Consider the following 22666-nt stretch of genomic DNA (forward strand, 5'->3'; position numbering starts at 1 on the left):
CTGCTGGGGGATGTCGGGCCTGATCAGGGTAACGATGGATCCCATATCTATCAATGTGGTGCAGGGCATGCCCTCCACCCTGCAGTTCAGAAGGAGATGCGCCCTGAAACTGGTTCTCCCCACGATGACTGGCGCACTGGTAGTTGGTTTGGGTTTGAAGACTCGGACCGATATTTCCACTTCTACATCTTCCCTTTTGCATTTCCCGTCTGGCCCCATGCGCTCTGCCACCGGTGAGTGCCGATCCACAATGCGGGTCAAAACACGCCTCTCCTTGCCCTGGGTATCCGGCGTGGCGCTCTGTGGGACATAGCCGGGCCCCATGCACTCTTCTGCCAGTGACCACTGCCTTTCAGCACTGTCCCTGGCCTGTTCCTCCACCTGAGTGAGGTCCTTCTTGAGTTCTTTCACTTGTGGGGACTGTTGTTCCAGGTCGCTGCTCCTGCTTGACATTCGGGTGTCATAACATAACACACAGCATGCAAACACAAACAGACAGCAGGTAATACACGCTACAATATAATTAAGGCTTTTCAGGTTTTATTTTTGATCACGTGATGTCCCTTTTAAACATATTTTGAGCCGATTTACTTTCTTAATCAAACAATAATTACAAAAGAAAGCTTATACTTTTTATCCTCATATCTTGATTGAGCTAAGAAACGACGTGGATTGATCTCACCTGATTCCATTTGAACCTGCATTTCGTTCTGGCGCTAATCACGGCATTCACTTTATTAATTTCCACTGCGTTAGTTTCTAGCAGTGTGTCGCTAATTTAAGCAATCTGGTATTCAGTTAAGGCTCAACGACTATTAATTAATGTTAAATGGAGGGAGAGAGATGGAAAATAAAAACCGAAAAATATAAGCCCTACATATAGTACTAGCCCGGTCCCATTTGTGAATGAGTTTATATTGATGGGCTGCATTTCTGCGGTCAAAACATCCACGGTGCCTAACGCAAAAATCTTCCACACCAAAATGAATGTGTTTGCAACCACTGAGCACACATCTCACTTCGTAACAGGAATTAGAAAGACAATACGTGCCAGATACGTGGTATTTGTAACCCCAACTGTGTATATTTGTTAATACATCAATGTTTTATTGTTTGTTTGTTTTTTTAATGAATGTTTATACAGAACGTAAATTAATTCGTTCATTTTATCATACGAAATCATTGCTATAATGCATTTTTACATTTTGCATGTGATTGTCATTAATGGCAGTCTTTAGCCCTGTTATCAAAAAACAATATTTCATTAAAAAAAAAAAAAAAAATCCTCGTCATCAATTTGAATTTACTATCTGATATAGCCAATAACTGCATCCTTTTTTTTCGCATTGTCGATTACAGCACCTGGCGGACCTTGTGGAGAGTTCACAAAGGCGTCGTGAACTTTCTTCAGCCCGCCCCTGAACTGATCCAACAGGAGAACATCAACGTCATATCTCAGTTTCGCCTTCCCATTCGCCAGCACATCTTGCGCACGCCCCTTGAGCTCATTTCCTTGCCCCGTTGCACTTTCTAGAAATCCGTGAGCGAACATGGCTGAGGATCAGGGAAACGCATATGGGCTGTACAGACCCCAAGTATACCTGTTTGGTAAGCGCTGTACTTATATAGTACCATTCGTATGAAACGCTGTTCAGTGTTTATACAGGAAATCTTTTTGTGGTGTTTGGTCCCACTGTGGATATAAATTACTCCTTAAAAATCAGTTGTTCCTGCGCACTGCCTGTATTTTGCTAAGCATTGCTGAGCACTGCTAAAAAAACAAAAATCACAAGATTATATCACTAAGCATGGTATTTAAAAATAAATAAATCCCCCCAAGTTACGAACTACAGAAAGTGCACAATGAGACCGCATCATTATACACACACAAGACGAGTAACAAACAAGCTTTTAAACGTATTTTTTGGTTGCGGTGGTTGCAATGCTTAGCCTCCATCTGTATGATAGCGACAGAAACATCTATCTATCTATCTATCTATCTATCTATCTATCTATATATATATATATATATATATATATATATATATATATATATATATATATAATATATATATATCAGTCTCCATATGAAAATGCATATTTTGTTTCATCACAGCATTACTTTTTCATAGTAGATTTTTAGTAGCAGAGACAGGTTTGATCAGTTGCAGAAGGGTTCTATGTTTTAAAATTGTTGTGAGTGCATGCCAGCACGCTCTTCAGCACAGCAGTATATTGCCAGAAATGCAAGGAAACCTAAGTGGCAGATCACTGAATCACACGGGCCCGTACTCTACTTCGATAAAGACACTTGGTCTGATATGTGTTACAGATATCTGTGGCAGTGACTAGAACTGACAATTAGCTGCACCTTAACACACATTTAAATAAATACATTTGAATTTAACGCGTTAATGGTATAACCCCTTTGTTCCAATGCATGTGATTTTGCACCCGGCCTGTTGGATCTAACCCTAACCCTAACCTGGCCCTGGATTTATTTTGCCCGTGCCCAGGTTGTGAGCTGAAGCCTGAGAAAAAAGAATACAAATTTGATGTTGTAGACGAGGAAGCAGAACATCAGCTGTGCCTCAAGTCGGTGAGTGCCTTGTCAAGGAGATTTTACGGTTACATTTTGCCACTATTTGATTACATTTGCTTTCTCTTTGGATGAATTGCAACGAACTGAAAGCATCGTATCGATGATCCCGTAGTTAGTACGCAAGTTAAATACCAATTGCAACGAATGTAGCGGTTAGTCCCCAGCTGCGTACTAAAAAAGGGTTCATTTGCAACGAACCCCAAAATAACTGCTGCTACCGCCCTTTTCACATTTGTGTATTGTGGGGGGCTGCACCTCAGGTGCCGCACTTAAGTCCAAAAAGGGTGCCAGCGAAGTCCACTGGGGCGGCATGCCGCGTTCCTTGCAATGAAGAACACTGGTCTAACCCTTTCTGTAGACTAACGATTTATAGTAAAGTACTAAGTGGAACCAGTGTGAAAACCCCAAAATGTATTGACAACTTTTGTAACTGAAGTATTACATTCACAAATCCGATGTATATAAAATTATATTCTATATATTAAACACACACACCACAAATGTGGGTTAGTCTAATATATATATATATATAATATAAGAATATAATATATAATATATATATATATAGTATATATTAGTTATACACAGGTTAACAAACGGGTTGCCCTTGCTGGCATTGCAGTGTATTCATGTAGCGTTGGAATGAGTTTCGTGATATTGTAACAATAAGAAAAACGATACTCCCACACTGATCAAATTGCATCCACAGCGAAAGAATTTTGATTTAAGAAAAACAAAAACAAACAAAAAACAACCTTTTTAAAATATCATTTGTACCAATCACTCAGATTTTGAGCCCTGGCCCTCTTCAGTTCCTGTTTGGAAGCACACCAAAACAAACCACAATTCTTAGTACTGTACTAAGCTGGAGAGCAACTAGTCCCCAACTTTGTTCCACTTCTTTTTTCGTTTCAATTGGTTTTAAGTTAGTAAACAGCTGGGGATGATCCTGAGATAGTACCGTACTAGCTGGTACACAGCTTAGTACGTAGCTCAGTACTAACTCTGCAAGTTCGTTGCAGTTGACCCTTTATGACTATTTAGTTGTGCCAAAGTTGGGCTACATACATGAATACAACTAAAATTAGTTTGGAAGCAAATTTGCGAGCCAGTGATGCAATGACTAGGAAAAATAAATTAGTTTTCTTGTATTTTGGTTTATACTAGCTGAAGGAATTCATTTACCTAAGACCCCCCCCCCCCCCCCCATATATATGCTTTAAACCAAACAATAGCACAGTTTGATTAAAGCAATCCCATATGTTTTAAAACAGTGACCCTTTCTTTTTACAGATATGTTTGGGAGCAGAGGCAGTAGATGAGTTTCACACAGTAGAAATTGAAGGCTTGAACTATGAAGGAGCAATGACAAAAGTGCAACTTGCAGTTCTTAAACCATCAGTTATTCCAAGTGTAAGTACATAAGGGTGTTAGGTTTGGGTATGCAGGAAACAGCATTGCTACAGCCCTGTCTTTGATAAAGGGTCAGTGCACATTCAGTCCTTGGGATTTGAACACCCTGGTTTCAAGAACGTGTTTGTGTGTTACTATGTGTAGCTTCCTTTGCCTCTGCTTACTGCGACAATTTGTAAAGGAATCTTTTTTTTTTTTAAAACATGTTTTAAATCTAATGGTAATGTGGTGGTTTGTTTAATAGGTTTACTACATGTGTATCTGTCTCTCCCTTTCCCTCTCCTAGATGTCCTGGTATCCATACACTAAAAAAATATACTAATGGGTTTGACCAAAATGTACACATTTAGCAATGGCACACTAATAAAACATGGTTTACATAGGGCTTCTGATTTCCATTCTTGGGAATGGCAAATTCTGTTTTTCAAAATGCAAATTCAATTTACCAATTTATTAAGAATTAAGAAAGTAATTTGAACATAAATAACATTTTTACATTAAAAATCTATTGAATTCATTTTTTTTTTTAAGTCCCTGAGCTACTGTAGTTTTCAGGAAAAATCTTTCTTAAAGCAGTCCACTAGTAACAATGTGCTGTAGGTCAGTCAACAAATAAAGATGTTTTGAAAAAATACATGTTTTGAGTCAATATACAGACTAGTTGAGCCATGGGCATTATTACAAAAATATACAATTTTCATAAATTTACAAATTCAATCCAATGTTCAGGACAGTTGTTTCTCGTATACCCTGGACAGACAGAGTTGCCTTAGTTAGAGCACGGCTGTCAACTAGCTGCTTTTTTTTTTTTTTTTTTTTTTTTTTTTTAATTTAAGGGGGCCATGCTGGAAAAAAGTTAGGAGTAAGTGAGTATTTCTCTGCAGATTTGTAAGCAATAAGAAATATTATAAAACAATGTTCATATATTGAACAAGACTTACACATTTTACTATATGAATAGTACTTTAATAATAGAACAGTGAGAATTTAACGGAGTATCATTGCAAACATTAAAATTGACACATATCAATAGTATAACTGTTTAAGAGAGATTAGCGCTTCTACTTTTCAGCTTCTCACTACTGTGTCTCTGGATACGTATTTCCAAAAGCTCCTTGTTTGGTTTCAGAATGCCTTTTCATACTGTATTCCTTAACTACTGACACACCTTCACTGCACAATAAACACGCTGGCTTTGCGTTCAGTGCAGCTGGTAAAATAAGTATTTATTGCTCCACTCATTGTTGAATCTACAATTTTCACCATTTACTGTTCTTACTACAATAGCTAGAGAGCCATGTTATATACAACTCCAAAATTAGTCCACAGAATAGAACTCTCACAAAGCAGCTAGTTGCTTTTTTAAACAGCTCGACTCACACAGCAGACAGGCAGCGCAGCAGCAGAGACAGACAGACAGTCAGTCCATCAGCGTAACGCCCACAAAACCACGTGTTTTCTCCTTACCCAGTGATCAAAATAAACATACAGAATGTTTTATACAAGCGTCATCGCTGGGCTTCTGGGTAGTGTAGTTTTCAAAGCAATCCATAATTTTTACAGTGGTAAAAGACTGCACAGTTTTTTTTTTTGTTTTAAATAAAGGTGCAGTTGCAAAGCAGAATTCTATTCTCAAAATGCCAATGCCTAATTCCGCGATTCCGTCTGTGATTCCACGATCTTGGAAAATCAGTAGCCCTAATGGACAGAAGAACCTTTAAAAAAAAAAAAAAAAGTATGGTTTTCCTCAACTCATGTTTTATTTAAACACTTTTGTTGAGGTTTGGAATGTATTTGTATCTACTGTCAAAGAAACCAGATGCAATCTACAACACGTGATTTTCAGACTTCATTAAGTCTTTAAATGCAAAACAAAAAGTATTGTGGTTCTTTTAAACACCAGCACCACTGTAATGGCTGTTTCGTGTTGCGTCTGTTTTCCAGATAAGTCTAGGAGGCTTTGAAATAACACCTCCAGTCACATTCCGTCTCAAGTCTGGTTCAGGTCCCGTGTTTATCAGTGGCCAGCACTTCATCAGTAAGTGACCTCCTTCTCCCTATATTACTGTGTAGTAGGAGCGTTCTGAAGTGTTTAAAAGTCACTAATTTGTTCATAGGGTTATCCAGCGTAATCGTAAGATGCCAGCAAATAGTTTGGTCAACCAGGTGGACTATCTTTGCTGTTTTATGTAGGTGCACAGGAGGAAGAAGATGATGGCGAAGAAGACGAGGAGGAGGAGGAGAATAATACATCTCCTGTGAAGAGGCTTTCAGACACCCCTTCAAACTCCCTTCCTGTACCGGTACTGCATTGATGTGCTCCTTGTTTTCTTCAATAGGGATTAGGGGTGCTAGGCTCTGCAGTTCTGGAAAGAGTGAGTTTCTAACACTTACAGGAAAATGTAACTGTCGAACATTGAATGCTGCACTTTAAAACGTTCCTGTAGAAGCTGTGGAACTATAGTGACGTAGCAAGTGTTGCAGTGGGAGCTGAAGGGAACCCTGCATTCAGTTTGAATTTTAAAAATAATATATTTAAATATGTCTTTTACATAAGTTAAATAGAATTGCATCACCTTAATAGGTTGTATAAAGTCGCACAGCCTATATATAGGGCTTATGCAAATGTCAGTTAAGGCACTGTTTAAATTTTATAAATAATGTTCGTTATACCAATGTGTGTACAGTCATATACCTGTAATTCAATAGGACTTATGCCAAATACAATGGAATGTCACATAACTGCCCTGATCAATTAACTTCCTCACTAAAAAAAAAAAAAATTAAAAGTAGGCTATGAGAGTAATGGCATTGGCAGCAAATGCAGCTTCCGTGATGGAAACAGAAAGAAAGCGTTCTAGCAATCAGCCTTTTGGAGCGTTTCCCTTTAAGAGAGGCGGGCTGCGTGCATGTGTCAGTCAGCTACGTGTAGCAGTGACGTTTCAATACACCAGTCGAGAAAGCTTTTTTTTTTTTTTTTGTGCAATGTGTTTATGGGATGGCGCGTATGCTTGCAGATATTGGCAGCGTGTTGTAGCTTTTAAATGCATTTCAATTAAACAAAGCAAGTTTCATAAACTCAATATTTACCGGCTGTTTTTTTTAAAGTAGCCGAAGCAATATTCAATAGGCTGTTGGCAATACCAAGAAAGAACGCAAAGTACTGTGACAGAGATATTACGAAAGTAGAACCAGGGAGGCAAGGACTTCTAGAGTTAAAGAAGCCATCAGTTGCAGGTTAATGTACATTTACTGTTTTTGTTTTTTTTTTTTTTTTTTTTTAAAAGCTTTGCGTGGAGATGGCTTATAGCAAACCACATAGCAACACTGTGTATTTGTAACCTAATTAATCTTGTTTACGTTTGCTTACTTTTAAAGCGAAATAATTGTCTGTTTTAAAGCAATTATTTTTGTTCACTAATCATTTATGGATGTGTGAATGATTTTTCTATAGATGTTCGCAAATCCGACTTTGTCACATACCCACCTATACCCCAGTCCACAGGGGGTCGGATATGCAACGTTGTACTCTACCCTGTTGTAAGCTCTTTGCCAGTGTGCCACGGTATCAGTTCATGGGTCAGGGTCTGATCTTAACATTTCTGTGGTTTCTTGCAGAAGAAGCTGAAGTTTGATAAAGAGGTAGAAGATGAGGATGAAGAAGAGGATGATGATGATGAGTAAGAACATTATCAAAATATATTTTATTTCTTCGCTTATCCTGGTAGGGGGCTGTGTAAGATATCTTATGTTTAACTTTCTCTTTCCAGCGAGTAAGGCAATACTACAGTAGAGACATGGACGAAATGTGTGTGTTTGGTAAATAGACTGTAGAACGTGCAAAGACACAACACAATTTCCGTTCCTTTTTTTTTCAGGGATGACGACGATGATGAATATGACGATGATGAGGAGGAAGAAAAGGAGAAGGGCTCCCCACCAAAAACACCACAGAAAGTAAGCGTCCCTTTTTTGTTATTATTGTTTACTGTGTAGCAGAGTTGGCGACTGGGTTTAGTTTCCTAAACTGTTGCTTGTTGTCAGAAATGTGAACACTTATTTTCTTCTCAAAACACTTTCATAAATCTCTGTCCCAATATGTTAATTAATAATCATTTCTAAGAAATCAACCAATTGCTGAGTTCCAGTAAATAAAAACAAAAAACATACAACATAGTTGTAAAGTTTAAAAAGTACACCTTATGATGATTTATAATAAGCTAATACGTTGCGTGTGTAGGGCGTCTCTTATTATTATAACATAAATACTTTTCCACAGCTTGAGCAGACAGAACTATGTTCCCAAACTGCACGAGCTGATATCTGTTAAAATAGTACAACACCATACATTTCTGATGTATACCTAACTATATACCCTTTTTGATAAGCTGAAGTTGTTGGATCCAGGTTTTCGAGGCAGATTGAGTTTTGAATAGCAAAATGTTGTCAAATATATATTAACTTTGAGCCTTGTATGTAATATAAATATATAATTAGGGCTGTCAAGCAATTAAAAAAAATAATCACAATTAATCTTGCAACTCATTTATTTAAGCCCCAGCATTTACTCAGACTGCTTTTTCATGGCCGAGAGGCATGTAGAGAGACGTGAGGAAATGTCAGTCAGAAGGGGGAAAGGAGAGGAAGATCTGGGCATCATCAGTATAGAAATGATTCAAGAAGATATGAGGCGACCCAGGGAGCGGTTGTAGAGAAAAAACAGGACTGAGCCTTGGGGGGACACTTGTCGAGAGCAAGAAGCAGAGGGTGAGCCATGCCAGGACACCTGGAACATGAGATAGGAGAGGTAGGAGGAGAACCAGGCAAGAGCAGTGCCGTAGAGTCCCAGGTCAGCGAGGGAGGACAGGAGAAGAGTGGTTGACTGTTTCAAAGGAAGCAGAGAGCTCAAGGAGAATTAGTACAGAGGAGAGTAGAGCTGTTTTATTGGAGTGTGCCGGGCGAAAACCAGATTGGAGGGGCTCGAGCAGAGAATGTTTTGACAGGAAAGCAGAGAGCTGGTGATGTACAGCTCGCTTGAAGGTTTTAGAGAGGAAAGGGAGACAGGACCTGTAGTTCTGGAGGGATTGACTATGTTAGTGAGTCGGTCAGAGCTCTGCTTTGCTGGACAGCCACTGTTTATTGCAGAGGGGCATGTATTGGTGACTTTGTGCAACAGTACTGTCCATCAGCTAAACACTGCCTAAAGGCGACAATGGTAAATATTTGACAGAAAATTATGATGCTTTAGTTGGTACTTGATAAATTTGTGGAACGCATTGATGGAAATGTCCAATGTGATTTGACACGCCTCCCGATGCCTTGGACTGTCTAGTTCTGTACATTTTATGATTTCAAGGCGAATGAATAAACCTTGCTTGTTTCGTGCTGATGTCACAGTCGTACCTTCTGTAGATAGCTCTATCAGCACAGCGATTGCCCAAACATTCTTAAAGTACCAACTAACTTGGGAAAATGTGGCCTTGACTTGCAAAGATTTTGCTTCGTTATACATGCCAGAGACATTAAACTTTATCAGAAACCAGAAATGCTACGCATCATATTCCACATGTAAAGTGTGTGTACTGATTCCTGGAAGAAATGTAAGATAAAAACTGAAAATGCAGAACGCTAGTTATACAGGGTGTCCTACTGAAATTAGCCCAGTATATATTACAAGTATTACATTCTGTGGTACTGGAACTAACAGATACAAGTAACAGTATTTCTATCCAATGAACTGTCAGATTGTAAAAAAAAAAAAAAAAAAAAAACACCTCCCCATTCATAAGTCCTTCACTTGTAGTGCTTTCCTCCATAATGCAGTTCCATAACTTTCTGTCCAAACAACTGCTCTTATTGTGTTGCATGCACTGGAGTATATTAATAGTGCCCAAGGGAATGAATTACGGTATGCTGAGAGGGTCAAGACAGAGGCCAATTGATGCATGTTAACTGTATGTGCGTTAGTCGCAAAAGTTAACTGCAATTAGTTGACAGCCCTAATATATATAATTTCTCATGTACCTCGCCTCCAACATGTGAGGGCATAAACTGTAGTTCTGAGATTTTTACTCGTGTAAATTAGAAATTTAAATAAAATAATGTTGCAGATGATTTTGTTTGTTTTTACTATCTTTAAGTAATTGACTTTTTTATAAGTGTTTTAAAATTGGTTCAGTTTTGATTATCACCTAAATGGGCTGAGTGGGTAATTTTCTTACTCTTCTAATAAAACATAAATAAAAATACAAGACATCTTACTTCAGATAGAATTGCATTTATTTATGGTCAGTGGGTTAAGTGATTCAATTTGGGGACAGAGCACACTGAAGTGTACAGTGGTTACGTGATTTGAAATGGTTGTGTACCTTTTAAGGCCACCTTGAAAAAAACATAAAAATAAAACAAATGACTGCTATGATCAAGTAAAGTCACCAGAAGGTATGGGATATGCCGACTTTGAGGCTTTTTTGTTTTAAGTATAATACCATATGACTAATCTGATGCTTATCACATGTTCAGTTTCCAAAAGTTGAAATGACCCATCTTTGTAGATGATACTACTTCTAAAGTACCAATCAAACAGATTTTCGAAGTAAGATACGTAACATTAATCTCTTCCATTTACAAAAAGCATTAACTCTACCTCTAAATCCATCAATAAGTAATTTGGTTACTTGGAGACTAAAGTTTTCTTGTGCCTTTCAAGATGTCCACCAGGAAGAACAGACAGACAATTATTCATATCTGATCGGCTCCAAATAAGGTAAAACAACCCAAGATTGAGAACAAAAAGAAAATAGTTTTAAACTGTTGCTAATGAGTGGTGGTGGGCTCGACCCCATCGAGGTGGGGTTAATTAAACTCTTTAGAACCTGAAATCTGTTTGTGTTCAGGGTGGGGTTGTCTTGCGCTTGACCCCATCGTGATCCAGAAAATTCACTTAACCCAAACCTGATCTGAAGAACATGCGAAAAGGCAGCCTAACTCAAGCAGTGAGCAGCACTGCCACGGTGTGCATCCATCTGCCAGTTAAAGCTACAATACCACATCAGCTTCACAGTATACCGTCATTTTTGCTTTGCTGTATTTAGAATAAACTAACACCTAAATGTTCTACATTTTAATTCTAACAAATAACAATAAAAAAATCTGTATAGTGCAAAGATTCTACATTGCTGGAATGTATTTTCTATTTTTTCTTGTCCATGTTACAATCTTTCAGTCAATCAATCGATGTATTGTTATATAGCGCCTTTAGTGTCACTTCAAAGCGCTTTACGGGAAAAATACAATATATAAAAATTAAAATAGAAACAAATGAAAAGTACAATGTCATAACTAAAATAGCATGATTACAAACATTACAAAACAATTGACATTCATAAAATTAATAATCTCTGTATTACCAAAAGCTAGGAAAAACAGAAGTGTTTAGCAGTGCTTTACATTTCACAAAAGAAGGAGAGCCTCTCACAACTAGTGGCAGTGAGTTCCAAAGTCTAGGGAGCACAAGTGGAGAAACTCTGACCTCCCAGAGTGACACGCCTGGTCAGGGGATGATCCAGCTTGAAGAGCTAAGCTGACGTCTAGAGAGAAAAGTTGTAGCAAGTCTGAAATATTTAGGGCCAGTTCCCCAGACAGCCTTGAAGGTTGACAGAAAAATCTTAAATAACCAGATATTTGAAAGGTGTCCAATGCTCAGTTTCTAAGACAGGTGTAACGTGTTCAGTTTGATTTGTACTTGGCAATATTCTTGTAGCAGCAGCACTCTGGATCAGTTGCACTGTTCACATCATTTTTAATGATGTTAAATATTTGTTAGAATTAAACCATTTTAGAATGTTTAGGTTGCTATTTGGTGTGTTATTTTATTCTGAATACAGCAGCAACTCTATGGAACAATCTCTCGCTCTCTCCCTCTGTTATTTTTTGGATTGTTCAACAGAGTGATTCTTACTTTGAGTTTTCTGTCTAGGTTCAGAAATTCTTTTCCTCAGTGTAAACAATTACACATTGTGGCAGGATTTAGAATCTGGTATCAGATGCATTATAGGTGGGGTTAATTTTCAATACATGGTGATTACACATAAGGACCACTAGGTGTCAGGTTGGAGGTGGGAAAGACCATTCAGTGTCTGAGTTTTGCCTGTGGTGATGAATAGAGGGGATATCTCGAGGATCACTTATCTATAGATTATATGAGACCATCCTCCCCTAAATTTGACCAAAGGAGTATGAGAACCCCAATAATGTAGCCCCAGATAATGTAATTTGAATAGACTTCCCTTGTGCAACGAGAAGGACACATTAACTATGCTTATTCAACCCAGCCCCATTACTTAAATTACAAATATATGATGGTTTATCACAAACAAATGTGTAACAACTCTGTTAAAGTAAAGCTAGATAAAGTAAAGTGGATAGATTAGTAAATAAAGAAGTGAGTCAGTTATGCAGTTCACAAAGTTGTTGAATGTCATCATTTGGTGAAAATAATCGAAGGGTTAAAACCAGTCAATCAGTCAATCAATCAATCAGTATAACGCTTAGAGTTCCGCTGATAATTCTAATGTCTTGTGATCCTGTTTATATTCATCAAACCAGTTCCTTAGCATTTGCCTGAGGATTGGGTCCTTTCATAGTAGAACAAGGAAGAGTGCCAACTGCAGTCACAAGCAGGAGTATGCGAGGTTGATGTATCAAAAGTCATAGACTAACAGCTTGAACTCAAGGCCACAGTTGCTATAAGACTGGACAGAGGCGATGAAACACAAAACGATGAGAATTGTCGGTTCCAGTCCAGTTTTGCTGGTCCACTTGTCTTTGTACATCAATCATCTTCTCTTGAAGACACTGGTGTAGGTTCCATTCAGCAAAATTTAGCAGAATGTCTTTGGGGAAGAGACTACAAACCTTCCGGACACTAGGTCGGGGGAGCCTTTGTGAGTATTATTGTGGGTTGTAAAGAGAATATCTTGCATGGAGCACTGTTTTAAAACAAACATTTATTTTTTTACTGGACATGTGCAACATAAGCCTCATTTTAGTGATTTGTTTGTTTTATTAAATATTGTTACTAACTTAGGGAAAAGTGAATTAAAAAAATAATTAATTAATAAATCTTAGTTACCATTAGAAATATAATTTACCAAAAACATTGACATGTAGAATACACACCCGCACGGTCGAATTGAGTACTGTAGGACAAGAGTGAGTGCTGGAAGGGAGTTCATTTAAATGTGCTGTGTAAAGGACACGTGAATTAGTTTTCGGACAGAGTGCAATTACTTTATTTTAACTGCAATGTTTTTTCACAGAAAAAACTTTACTTTATCATAACACGTTTCTCAGTTGTAATTGAGATACATAAAGGTATCAATTCAATTCTTAAAGGAGATAGTATAAAAGCCGGAGTAAAACGCCAAAAATCATAATCCCTAATTATAGATTTGAAACATTGGGATTCTACAGTAGACAGTACTTTTCTAACAACGTCATTGACTGTTATTCTGAATGGTAACACAACCTTTATTTAAAAATAAAGTAATAAAAAAGTAGTTGTTGATCCACTATGAAAGGTGCTATATAAAATAGATTGGTTAATAGCGGGGGGGGGGGGGGGGAATCTAAAGTAAATATGACATTGAATAAATTGCTAACATTTATAAGTTTGAAATGGAGGGGAGACGTACAAATGGGACTCAGATTTGCAATTATGCAGCAAATAAACAAACTAGCTGATCTTGGGAATTGTACATTTTAAAATACTATATTTATAATTGAATTTTTGATGGAAAGAATATATAGAAAGGTATAGTTTAACCAAATACTCACCATTCTGATACTAGTAAATACGACCCTAAGTCTCTAATGCAATGTTTTGTGAAGGGGGTGGGTGAGTGGCAAATCTTCGGCGCCCTGCAAACACTGTTTCTTTTCAAATATTTGTTAACATAGTCCCCAAATCATTATTTAACCTTTTAATCTTTGCTTTTAATTTCTTAATGGAAGGGTCCTTGCTTTTATACCCTGAGGTAACTTTATTGTCCAGTAAAGCTGCAGGTTTCTATATGGTGATGTACACAGTCACTGTAGCACTTTAGCATTCATGCTACTGAACTTGATAGTTGAAAGTAACGTTTAAGAAGTTTCTTACATATCGTTTGTTTGTCAAAACATGGTCCCAGGTAGACACACCAGCTCCAATTTTCAACATGTCCTCTTAAGACAGCCAGTGTAACACAAGGCAACTTTTCCTGGCAACTGTTGCATCAAAATAGTTGCTGGTAACGAAGTTGCTTCGACTTCTATGTAATGCCAGACAACTTTGAATGACAACTTTTTCAGGAAACTTGAGAGATGAACCAATAATATTTAAGCTTGTTTTACAGTTATGGTTGTCATGACAACTTTTAAAAACATAACAGTAAAAGTAGAAATGGAAGAAAAAGAAAGTTTGCAGCTGCCTGCATTGTTGCAGTGTGTGTTGAAGAAAAAAAAAGACATTTGGGCAAGAAATTGGCTACTTCGCCATGAAAAACATGTTTGCTTTAAACACTTCTAAAGGAGTTTGCTGCAGAAGACACAGATGGCTTAAAATCCATGCTTCAAATGGATAAGTACACTTTTCATGCTCTTCTCTCCATTGCTGAAGGTAAAATAAAAAAAAAAAAGATACAGTAATGCTAGCAGCAATAACAGAAGTGAGGTGAGCGTGTAGCGATAACACTGAGATTTCTGGCAACAGTGGAAACATTCCAGTTCTGTGTCAGCCGAAATACAGTCAGAAAGGCTGCTTTGGAAACATGTCGGGCATTGTACAGTGAGTGGGCTTAGGGAAGAATACCTCAGAACTCCACAAACTCAAGAGTGGGTGCCTGTATGCTCAATTTTAGGACATTTGGAACTTTCCACAATGCATTGGGGCCTTGGATAGCAAACGTAATTATTGACCGTAGTGGTGGCAGATGAGGCCTTTGCACTTAAACCTTACCTGATGAAGCCCTACTCGCTAGCAAACCTGGGTGAACAGACGAGTGTCTTTACCTGTCGTCTCTCTAGGGCAAGTGGCTGCGTGGAGAATGGCTTCGGAATACTGGCAAGCCACTGGTGGATTTTCCAGAGACCAATTGGACTTGCTCCAGATAAAGTAGAAATATTAACACTGGCTGCATGTGCTTTGCACAATTGCTTGAGGAGCAACTCCACCAGAAGTGTGCTTTACACTGCACCTGGAAGCACTGACCAGGAAGATGCAGGGACAGGTCCAGTAGTTTCAGGTTCAAGGAGAGAAGATAGTGTCCTGAATTCTTTTCTGCCTCAAAGGAAATTAAAGAAAAATACAAACAGTATTTCAATTCTGCTGGAGCTGGTAGCTTCAAGCAATCACTTAAGTTAATAAAAAGAAGATAGTTATTATAATTAGATTTATTTTTGTGTTCTAAATATACACACCTTCAAAAGAGAACTCCGACAAACTGCCTTGTGTATAATAGATATGTATTACTAATCACTCAATTAAAAAACAAAATGCTTTCATTTATAATCAAATACAGTACATTCATAAACAAAATAGAAACATTAAGTGAAATACAATATTTTAAATTAGACTAAATAGATTAATTTGATTAAATACAATGTATGAATTAATAAACATGCATTACAGTTGTCGTAATAGTTAAATATCGTCAGTTGTTTTTGTATAAGAAACAGTAATTAGTGTGTTTTCGTGTTTTTCTTTCATTTCTTTACTCATACTGTATAGCACACTAGCAACTGAAATCGAGCCACCACTGCCTGTTTTTCAGCAGGCAGTTCTTTTTGTGCTGATCTTCTATATTTTCCAAATGTTTCACTGGGTCCAGTTATTTTGCTGTTTCTCCTTCACTAAGGTAAATTATAGTCACTTTCAATATTACCAGGGATAGGCTGAGGCTGTCTTGACTGGTCCTGGGTTTCACTGCATCATGCATGTATGCTAAGGGCTCTTAGTGCTGTCATTTTGGAATCAGCACTACCACCTGATCTCTTGGTGTGTTCTGCTTTTTTTAAGTTCTGGGGGGAAGAAAATGGTCCTGATGTTCTTCCATTTATATATTATTTATTTCTCTGTTTAAACAATTCATGTCCAGTTAAATTACAATTAGTTTTCCCTTGATGTACTTATGTTCAGACATTTCAAATTTTCCTTGGCTAACATGGGGCACTACAAAAAACATTTTCAAACAATGAATACATTTTTTCTGGAATGGTAATGTATCTCATAATGCAGGTGCATAACCAGGTTGGAGTCACTCACTTAAAATAATTAAATGCTTATGTATGCAAGGCTGTGTATGCAGTTCAAACAGACCAGTGATTTTGTGCATACACTTTTTCTTATAGTTTTAAGTAGTTATTTACCATACCTTAGTTTGGGGTGCTTATAGCAATGAATACTATATTAAGCCGTACACTTCAAGTCATATATATGTACATACATAAATACAGCCCTGTAAAGCAAAAACCATTTAGTTTGCCCAAATGTTCAGACATAGGGGTTGTCTACTTTTATCCTGTTAGAAATATTCTTCATTTGAAGGATCCCATAAAAACCTGTGACTTTAAACAAGTGTATTACTGTACAAATTGAAAATCTTAAAAAAAATAAATAAAATAGTTATATATATATATATATATATATATATATATATATATATATATATATATATATATATATATATATATATACATACATACACACTTCTATAGTTTATAGACATATTTAGAAAAGTAAGCTATGGTTACAGGCATAACGACAGTTATAGTCTTTGTTTTATGGTTGAGTGGTTTAGAGTTTTGGAAAATCCACTCAATTTGGACATACTTTTCCCCAACCTGTGTCATTAGAATATGTTGTATAAAATGTTTTTATTGTAATCAACAGTAATGACTAATACCTGAATAGGAATCCATTGAATTTGTAAAGGAGAGGATAAAAGTCGGACGAAAAAAACGAAAACCAGAAAGCCTTACTATAAAGCTATCTCGTGTTAGTCAAGTCGTTATTTTTCAATCTTCAGGTAAGGCAACTTTAAAAATCCGTCTTATTTAGTAGTTATTTATTAATATACAGATATCATTAAACATGGTGATTTACATGGTTTGTCAAACATATGTATACATTGTACTACATAAAAAACATTGTACAGATTCAACTAGGTGACAACAGTTGCCCCTCAATTGTACCCGCTTCACTCTTTGCTAATACAAGGGCTCCACACATACTTCACAGTACAGACTAGGCCTTAACATTTATTTATTTGTTTTTTAACCAAAATAATTTAACTAACCTATAACATAAATAACATGATTTAGCATTAAAAATATACAAAAAAATGTATATTTGTGTATGAGGTAAATCCTCAACCCAACACCTTGCACTGTTGTATGTAAGCACAGAACCTCTGTACTGTGGGGTTGTACTGGACAGGATGGTACACTGACAAACCTGAGGAAAACACTGTAGATCAGGGGTGTCAAAATCATGTGGCAGCAAGGACCAGTTAAGATAAGACTGTTCACTGGGTGGGCTGCACTATTAAAAAAAAAATAAAATAAAATAAAAACAATTGTTATACATAATACCTAAAAACATAGAAATTGTGTGTAGGCCAATGTACTATTATACAAAACACATTACCTCCACTGCACGTTTCCTAGGAATGGTTTCAATCAATTAATCGACATAGTACTTAATGTATTTTATAGTACAAAAATAGGCAGATATAATAGCGTTTTAATTAAATTGTACCAGATTAAATTTTTATTTACAATTAAGGAAACACATAATACATGTTTTCATTATAAGCATTTGGGCAACACAGTATGGTTCCCTTCATTGTAAATAAAAACATAATGTGGTATACTTTAATTAAAACACTGTTAATAATAGATGACTCATAGTTATAGCAGCAGTTTAAGTACTGTATTCTGTAAATAGTTTGTCTGATAGTTAAAGTACAATGCTTATGGGGCTGTAAGGGCTTGTTTTCAAAAGATGTTTCACGGACATTATATACAAACCAATGAAGCTAATCATGTAACAATCTACCTTTCCTTTCTGTTTAAACCTTCAGGCATCATGGTATCTAGTCTATTTATCATTTTTTTTCTTTCTGTATTGTACATTATCTAATTTTATTTTTTCTACAGCCACACACTTTAGGTCACAAGGAGGACACACACCATGGATGAAGTGCTGAACTGTTGGTTTATGTTCTTTTTATTATTTAAGTGGTTCTGTATTCATCTATATAATGATGTACCTGTCTCCTACATATTTAATAGTACATTTTATGCAAAAATATACAATATACAAGGTGCTATCCTTGAATGATAGATTTAAGACTGAATGTTTTTTCTTTATTTGTTATTTCACTTTTATCTTTACCAATATATTTGCACTCTTTACATGTGCCTTTACAGGTTGCAGTGTCCCTTAATGTATCTATGACCCCTTTTTGTTTACTGTGGACTAAAATGTCAGCCAAAATCCCTTCTAAAAGCAACGATTGGTGCTTTCTGAAATATATATAATTTTTTTTCATTTTTTCTGAATTATGAAGTATTCGTAAATGCTTACAAACTATTTTTGAATTATTGGGTAATTTAGAATATGTAATTATGTAATAATTAATGGTACTCTTAACCCTCTCTTCCCTTTTCTTATAATCAAGTAGTTAATTCCTCTTGAATGTCAACTTTTCTCAATTGTCTCTCAATTTGTTCTTTATATCCTCTTCATATTTATTTTTAATTCCTTTCTGTTTTTTGAAGTCATTTTCATCAGAACAGATTATTTTTATCCTTATACCCAGTCCTTTAGGAATGGCTCTTTTAGTATGGATGGGATGTGCAGATGACATGTGTAGGTACTGATGCATGTCAGTAGGTTTCGAGTAAAGATCTGTTTTAATAGATCCTTGATCAAGTTTAACCAAGGTGTCTAAGAATTCAATTTCAGATTTTGTCCATCTTCAATCCACCGAAATGTTAGGGTGGGTATAATGTGCTCATTTATGAAACTGTACAAGAGATTTTTCACCATGTGCCCGTATTAACATGTCCTCCACATATCTGATGTATTCTAATGGTTTCTTATCTAGTTTACTCAATAACATTTCCTCCCATTTGCCCATTCGTATGCATGCTGGTAAAATGCATACCTAATTTTGAGCCTATTGCTGTGCCATCATTCTGTTTGTACCTTCTGTTTCCAAATGTAAAATAACTATTTTTTAAAACTCTTGATTTACTATTTCTTCTACTCTGTTTTCCATTGCTTCTTTACATGCTTCTAAAGTGTCTTACCTGGGAACACTGGGGTAAAGGGATTTTACATCCATGCAAAATACAATGGTGTTCTGTGGAAGTTTAACCTTTTATATTAATCTTTTTCCGAAAATGTGTTGTATCTTTAACACAGCTAGGTAAGCTTTCAACATGTGGCTGCAGCTGCCTTTCAGCTATTTCTGTAATAATATATGTTGGGTTATCAATTGTGCGAACAGTCATTCTCATTGCATGTTTTTCTTTGTGCATTTTTGGGTTACTTCTACCTGAATATATATTAATAGAGAGAGGGAGATTATATATGCATATCTCTAATCAAATGTGGTTTCCACAATCATGCTGCCTTCTAGCCAAAATTGTAGATATTACTGTCATAGCCTTATGTTTTCGCTTACTGTCATTGATTTGCCCCATTGCCGCTGTACTTTGTGCATCCAGGGCAGGTCAAACATCAGAAAGTCGCAAATTGTGCATCCTTTCCTTCTATTTCAGTCGGGCAGTGTATGACGTGACCTCCTCCATTGAGATGCGACGGTCGCATCAGGCAGTGTGTTCGGGGCTTAAATCTCACTATTTAACTTATATTTCAAAATAAAACATTTTTAACACCACTGAAAAGATACTGGCAGGCTGTGAAAGACACTGGCAGGTGATTTAATAAACGGTGCCGTATGCATTGTTTTATGACTTCTGTACAGACACTTGGCATTTCTTTTTTTGTGCCAGTGCCTTGATATCTGGAGGTATGTCCTTAGCTGAGGCCACTCGCAATACAGCAGCCAAATGTTCATCTGTAAGCATCGTGTTTTGATTTGTTAAGTTTCATTGTCAAAGAGCTGCTCGCAAATGTAAGTGCTTCCAAAAAGGTTCTGACAGTTTGGGGAACTCGTTGCCTGGAACATACTGGTAGAAATCTTGCTGTGGCACTTTGTTGAATGTATAATCAATCAGTTCCATTTGAACATCTGGCTGGGCTGTTGTCACATTACAGATAAATGGGTTTGCAAATAACTAAAAGATGTTTTGATGAGACTGGAAGTCTTGGAATCGACAATCAAAATTATTTTTTCAGGTTTGCTAGTTTTTCACTGCAGTGCTTGTCTTCATCATCAAATGAATCTTGTGTAACTCTCGACACGCAGTGAAGTGAACACAATTTCGGTTTGACATGTAATTGCCACAAATTCAGCTTTGCTTTTGAAAGTTCCTTAATTCATCCATTAGTGTTACGATCTGCTTTGGCCCTTGAGTTTCTTGTTTAAAATGTTGATTTTCCTCGGTGTGGTTAACAAGAAACACAAGTTCTAGTAGCCATTTTGGATTAGTGAGCTCCACAAGATGTTTTACACAAGTTCTAGTAGCCATTTTGGATTAGTGAGCTCCACAAGATGTTTTTCTCATTCCGACTTGAAGTCCGGTGTTATTTAGTGCAAGTGAAAACTGCTTCAGCATTGCCCCACAAATCAGCCATCATACACGGGTAAAATCCATCAAATCATCATACTGTGATTCTAACTCCTTTAACAAGGCACGAAACAGGGTTATTCCTCTTAGAAAAATTACAAGCTGTTCTGTGTCAACGACATCTGTGCACTCAGCTAAGGGGACTGAAAATGTACAAAACTCGTGGCTTTTTCTTTAAGCTGGTTTAATATTACCTGCCATCTTCGGTAATTCGCTCAGGAACATGTTATGAGACTAACGTTGGAAGATTTTCCACTTTTTTCAGGGCATACTACATCGGCTGTTTTATCTAAAAGAGGTTTCGCAGCACATGCAATTTCTTTGCTAACAATAAAACTGGGCTCCACAGCACTTTATTTTCAGAAAAAAACAAATTGAGACTGTCGGCACAAGCCTTTCCAGTAAACTCAGAATGCTTTGCTTTGTACAGCATGTCATAATGTAGTTCTATGTTTTATAATTAGGTTTCTAGTATTCGGTTTTAACCGATAAAACACCCCTGATACAAAAAAAAATATGAAATCAGTGTATAGGGAAAAGACTGGAAAAACAGTAGAAATGGTTACTCATTTCACATTTACCACCCCTTTCCCATTTAAAAAACAAAACAAACTACCTTTCCCAGTGTAGCTAGGCAGTGTGGGGGGGGGGGGGTTAATTACATAAAGCTTTAAAATTCATTAAATACACTGAAAAATTAAATTAATAAAAACAAAAGCCCTAGTTATAATCTTTAGTAACTGCAACCTCAGCACTGCAAATCAGACATTTTGCCTTGCCGTCACATTCAGTGAAAAAATAATCATTTGAGATATCTGTAGATGACCTGTGTGCTCTGAATTTCTGTAGCGTTCTGATTGCCACCAAAAACCAAAGATTTCCAAAGATTGATTTGTTCCTGCAGTACGCGTTTGTGGAACTGGAGCGTGTGGTTAACATATTGGTTAATATTCATTTTAAAGTTATAATTGAGGATGCTCACGTAGATACCTCACATTGTAACTAGATACTTTGATCATTCAGTTATTTATGCTTCTGAATTCAGCATCAAATACTAGAAGGATGCCACCTAGCTTGTTTTTGCAGGTAACATGGGGGATACTGTGTATCCTATACCAAGCACCAAAATCAGGTGACGTTTCTCCTTTGGTATACTGTACCCAAACATTATCATAGCTGTTTTATAATCAACATTATGTTGTAGCAGCTGTATCGCAGATACGTGTGTCCTTATTGACCCCAATTTTGTGGATTAAACACTGGGTGAAGACAATTTGTATTTACCGTCTGCTGTTTTTACAATGCACATTTTCAAGCACTTCTAAAAGGAAGGGCTCATTGACTCTCCTAATCTTTTTCTTTCACACCCCATCTGGTTTTGGTGCTGGTAAAACACAGGGTATCGAGTATAATGATCGGATTTCTGCTCTGTAATCTACACGCAAGCTTGGTAATTCATGAGCAGCTCTCTTGGCCAGAAATATGCTCCCAGAGCTCATACATGTTCCTCTCCTGAAGAATGTGAGGCAGGTACTTTGAATTCTCCTCCCTCCCTCCCCTGCCACTCAGTCTTTCATTGCACCTGGCCTTTGTGCTAAACAGTAGAGCCAGCGTGTGTGTGTGTGTGTGAGACTTACAGATTCGATCCAAGTTGAAATCATGCCAAGCAAAGATTTAACCAGGTCAATGCTCATAGCTGATATTTAGCATTGATTTTAGCTCAGGGGTAGGGGGATAACAGCTGAGCATTTGTGTCATTATGCGATTCATTCTGTGCAGTTTTCCCAGTTTTATTAGTTTGTAGTCTTCTTGAATTCCCCCCTGTTCTGGTGCACTGAGTAAATTTGAAAT

General features: G+C 36.9%; 1 protein-coding gene across 2 annotated transcripts in view; it reads left to right on the top strand.

Moving 5' to 3' along the window:
* Nucleotides 1-1526: 1526 nt before the first annotated feature.
* The window catches only part of npm1b (nucleophosmin 1b), a 39983-nt gene continuing 18843 nt past the window's right edge, over nucleotides 1527-22666 (top strand). For both annotated transcript variants that reach the window (XM_041262940.1, XM_041262081.1), the window contains exons 1-7: nucleotides 1527-1608; nucleotides 2517-2599; nucleotides 3896-4015; nucleotides 5960-6053; nucleotides 6209-6318; nucleotides 7634-7695; nucleotides 7894-7972. In XM_041262940.1, the coding sequence (XP_041118874.1) occupies nucleotides 1551-1608; nucleotides 2517-2599; nucleotides 3896-4015; nucleotides 5960-6053; nucleotides 6209-6318; nucleotides 7634-7695; nucleotides 7894-7972 (606 nt within the window). In that variant the 5' untranslated portion in view covers nucleotides 1527-1550. The remainder of the gene's footprint in view (nucleotides 1609-2516; nucleotides 2600-3895; nucleotides 4016-5959; nucleotides 6054-6208; nucleotides 6319-7633; nucleotides 7696-7893; nucleotides 7973-22666) is intronic.

The sequence above is a fragment of the Polyodon spathula genome, chromosome 1 (genome assembly GCF_017654505.1).
Source record: "Polyodon spathula isolate WHYD16114869_AA chromosome 1, ASM1765450v1, whole genome shotgun sequence".
Classification (NCBI taxonomy): domain Eukaryota; kingdom Metazoa; phylum Chordata; class Actinopteri; order Acipenseriformes; family Polyodontidae; genus Polyodon; species Polyodon spathula.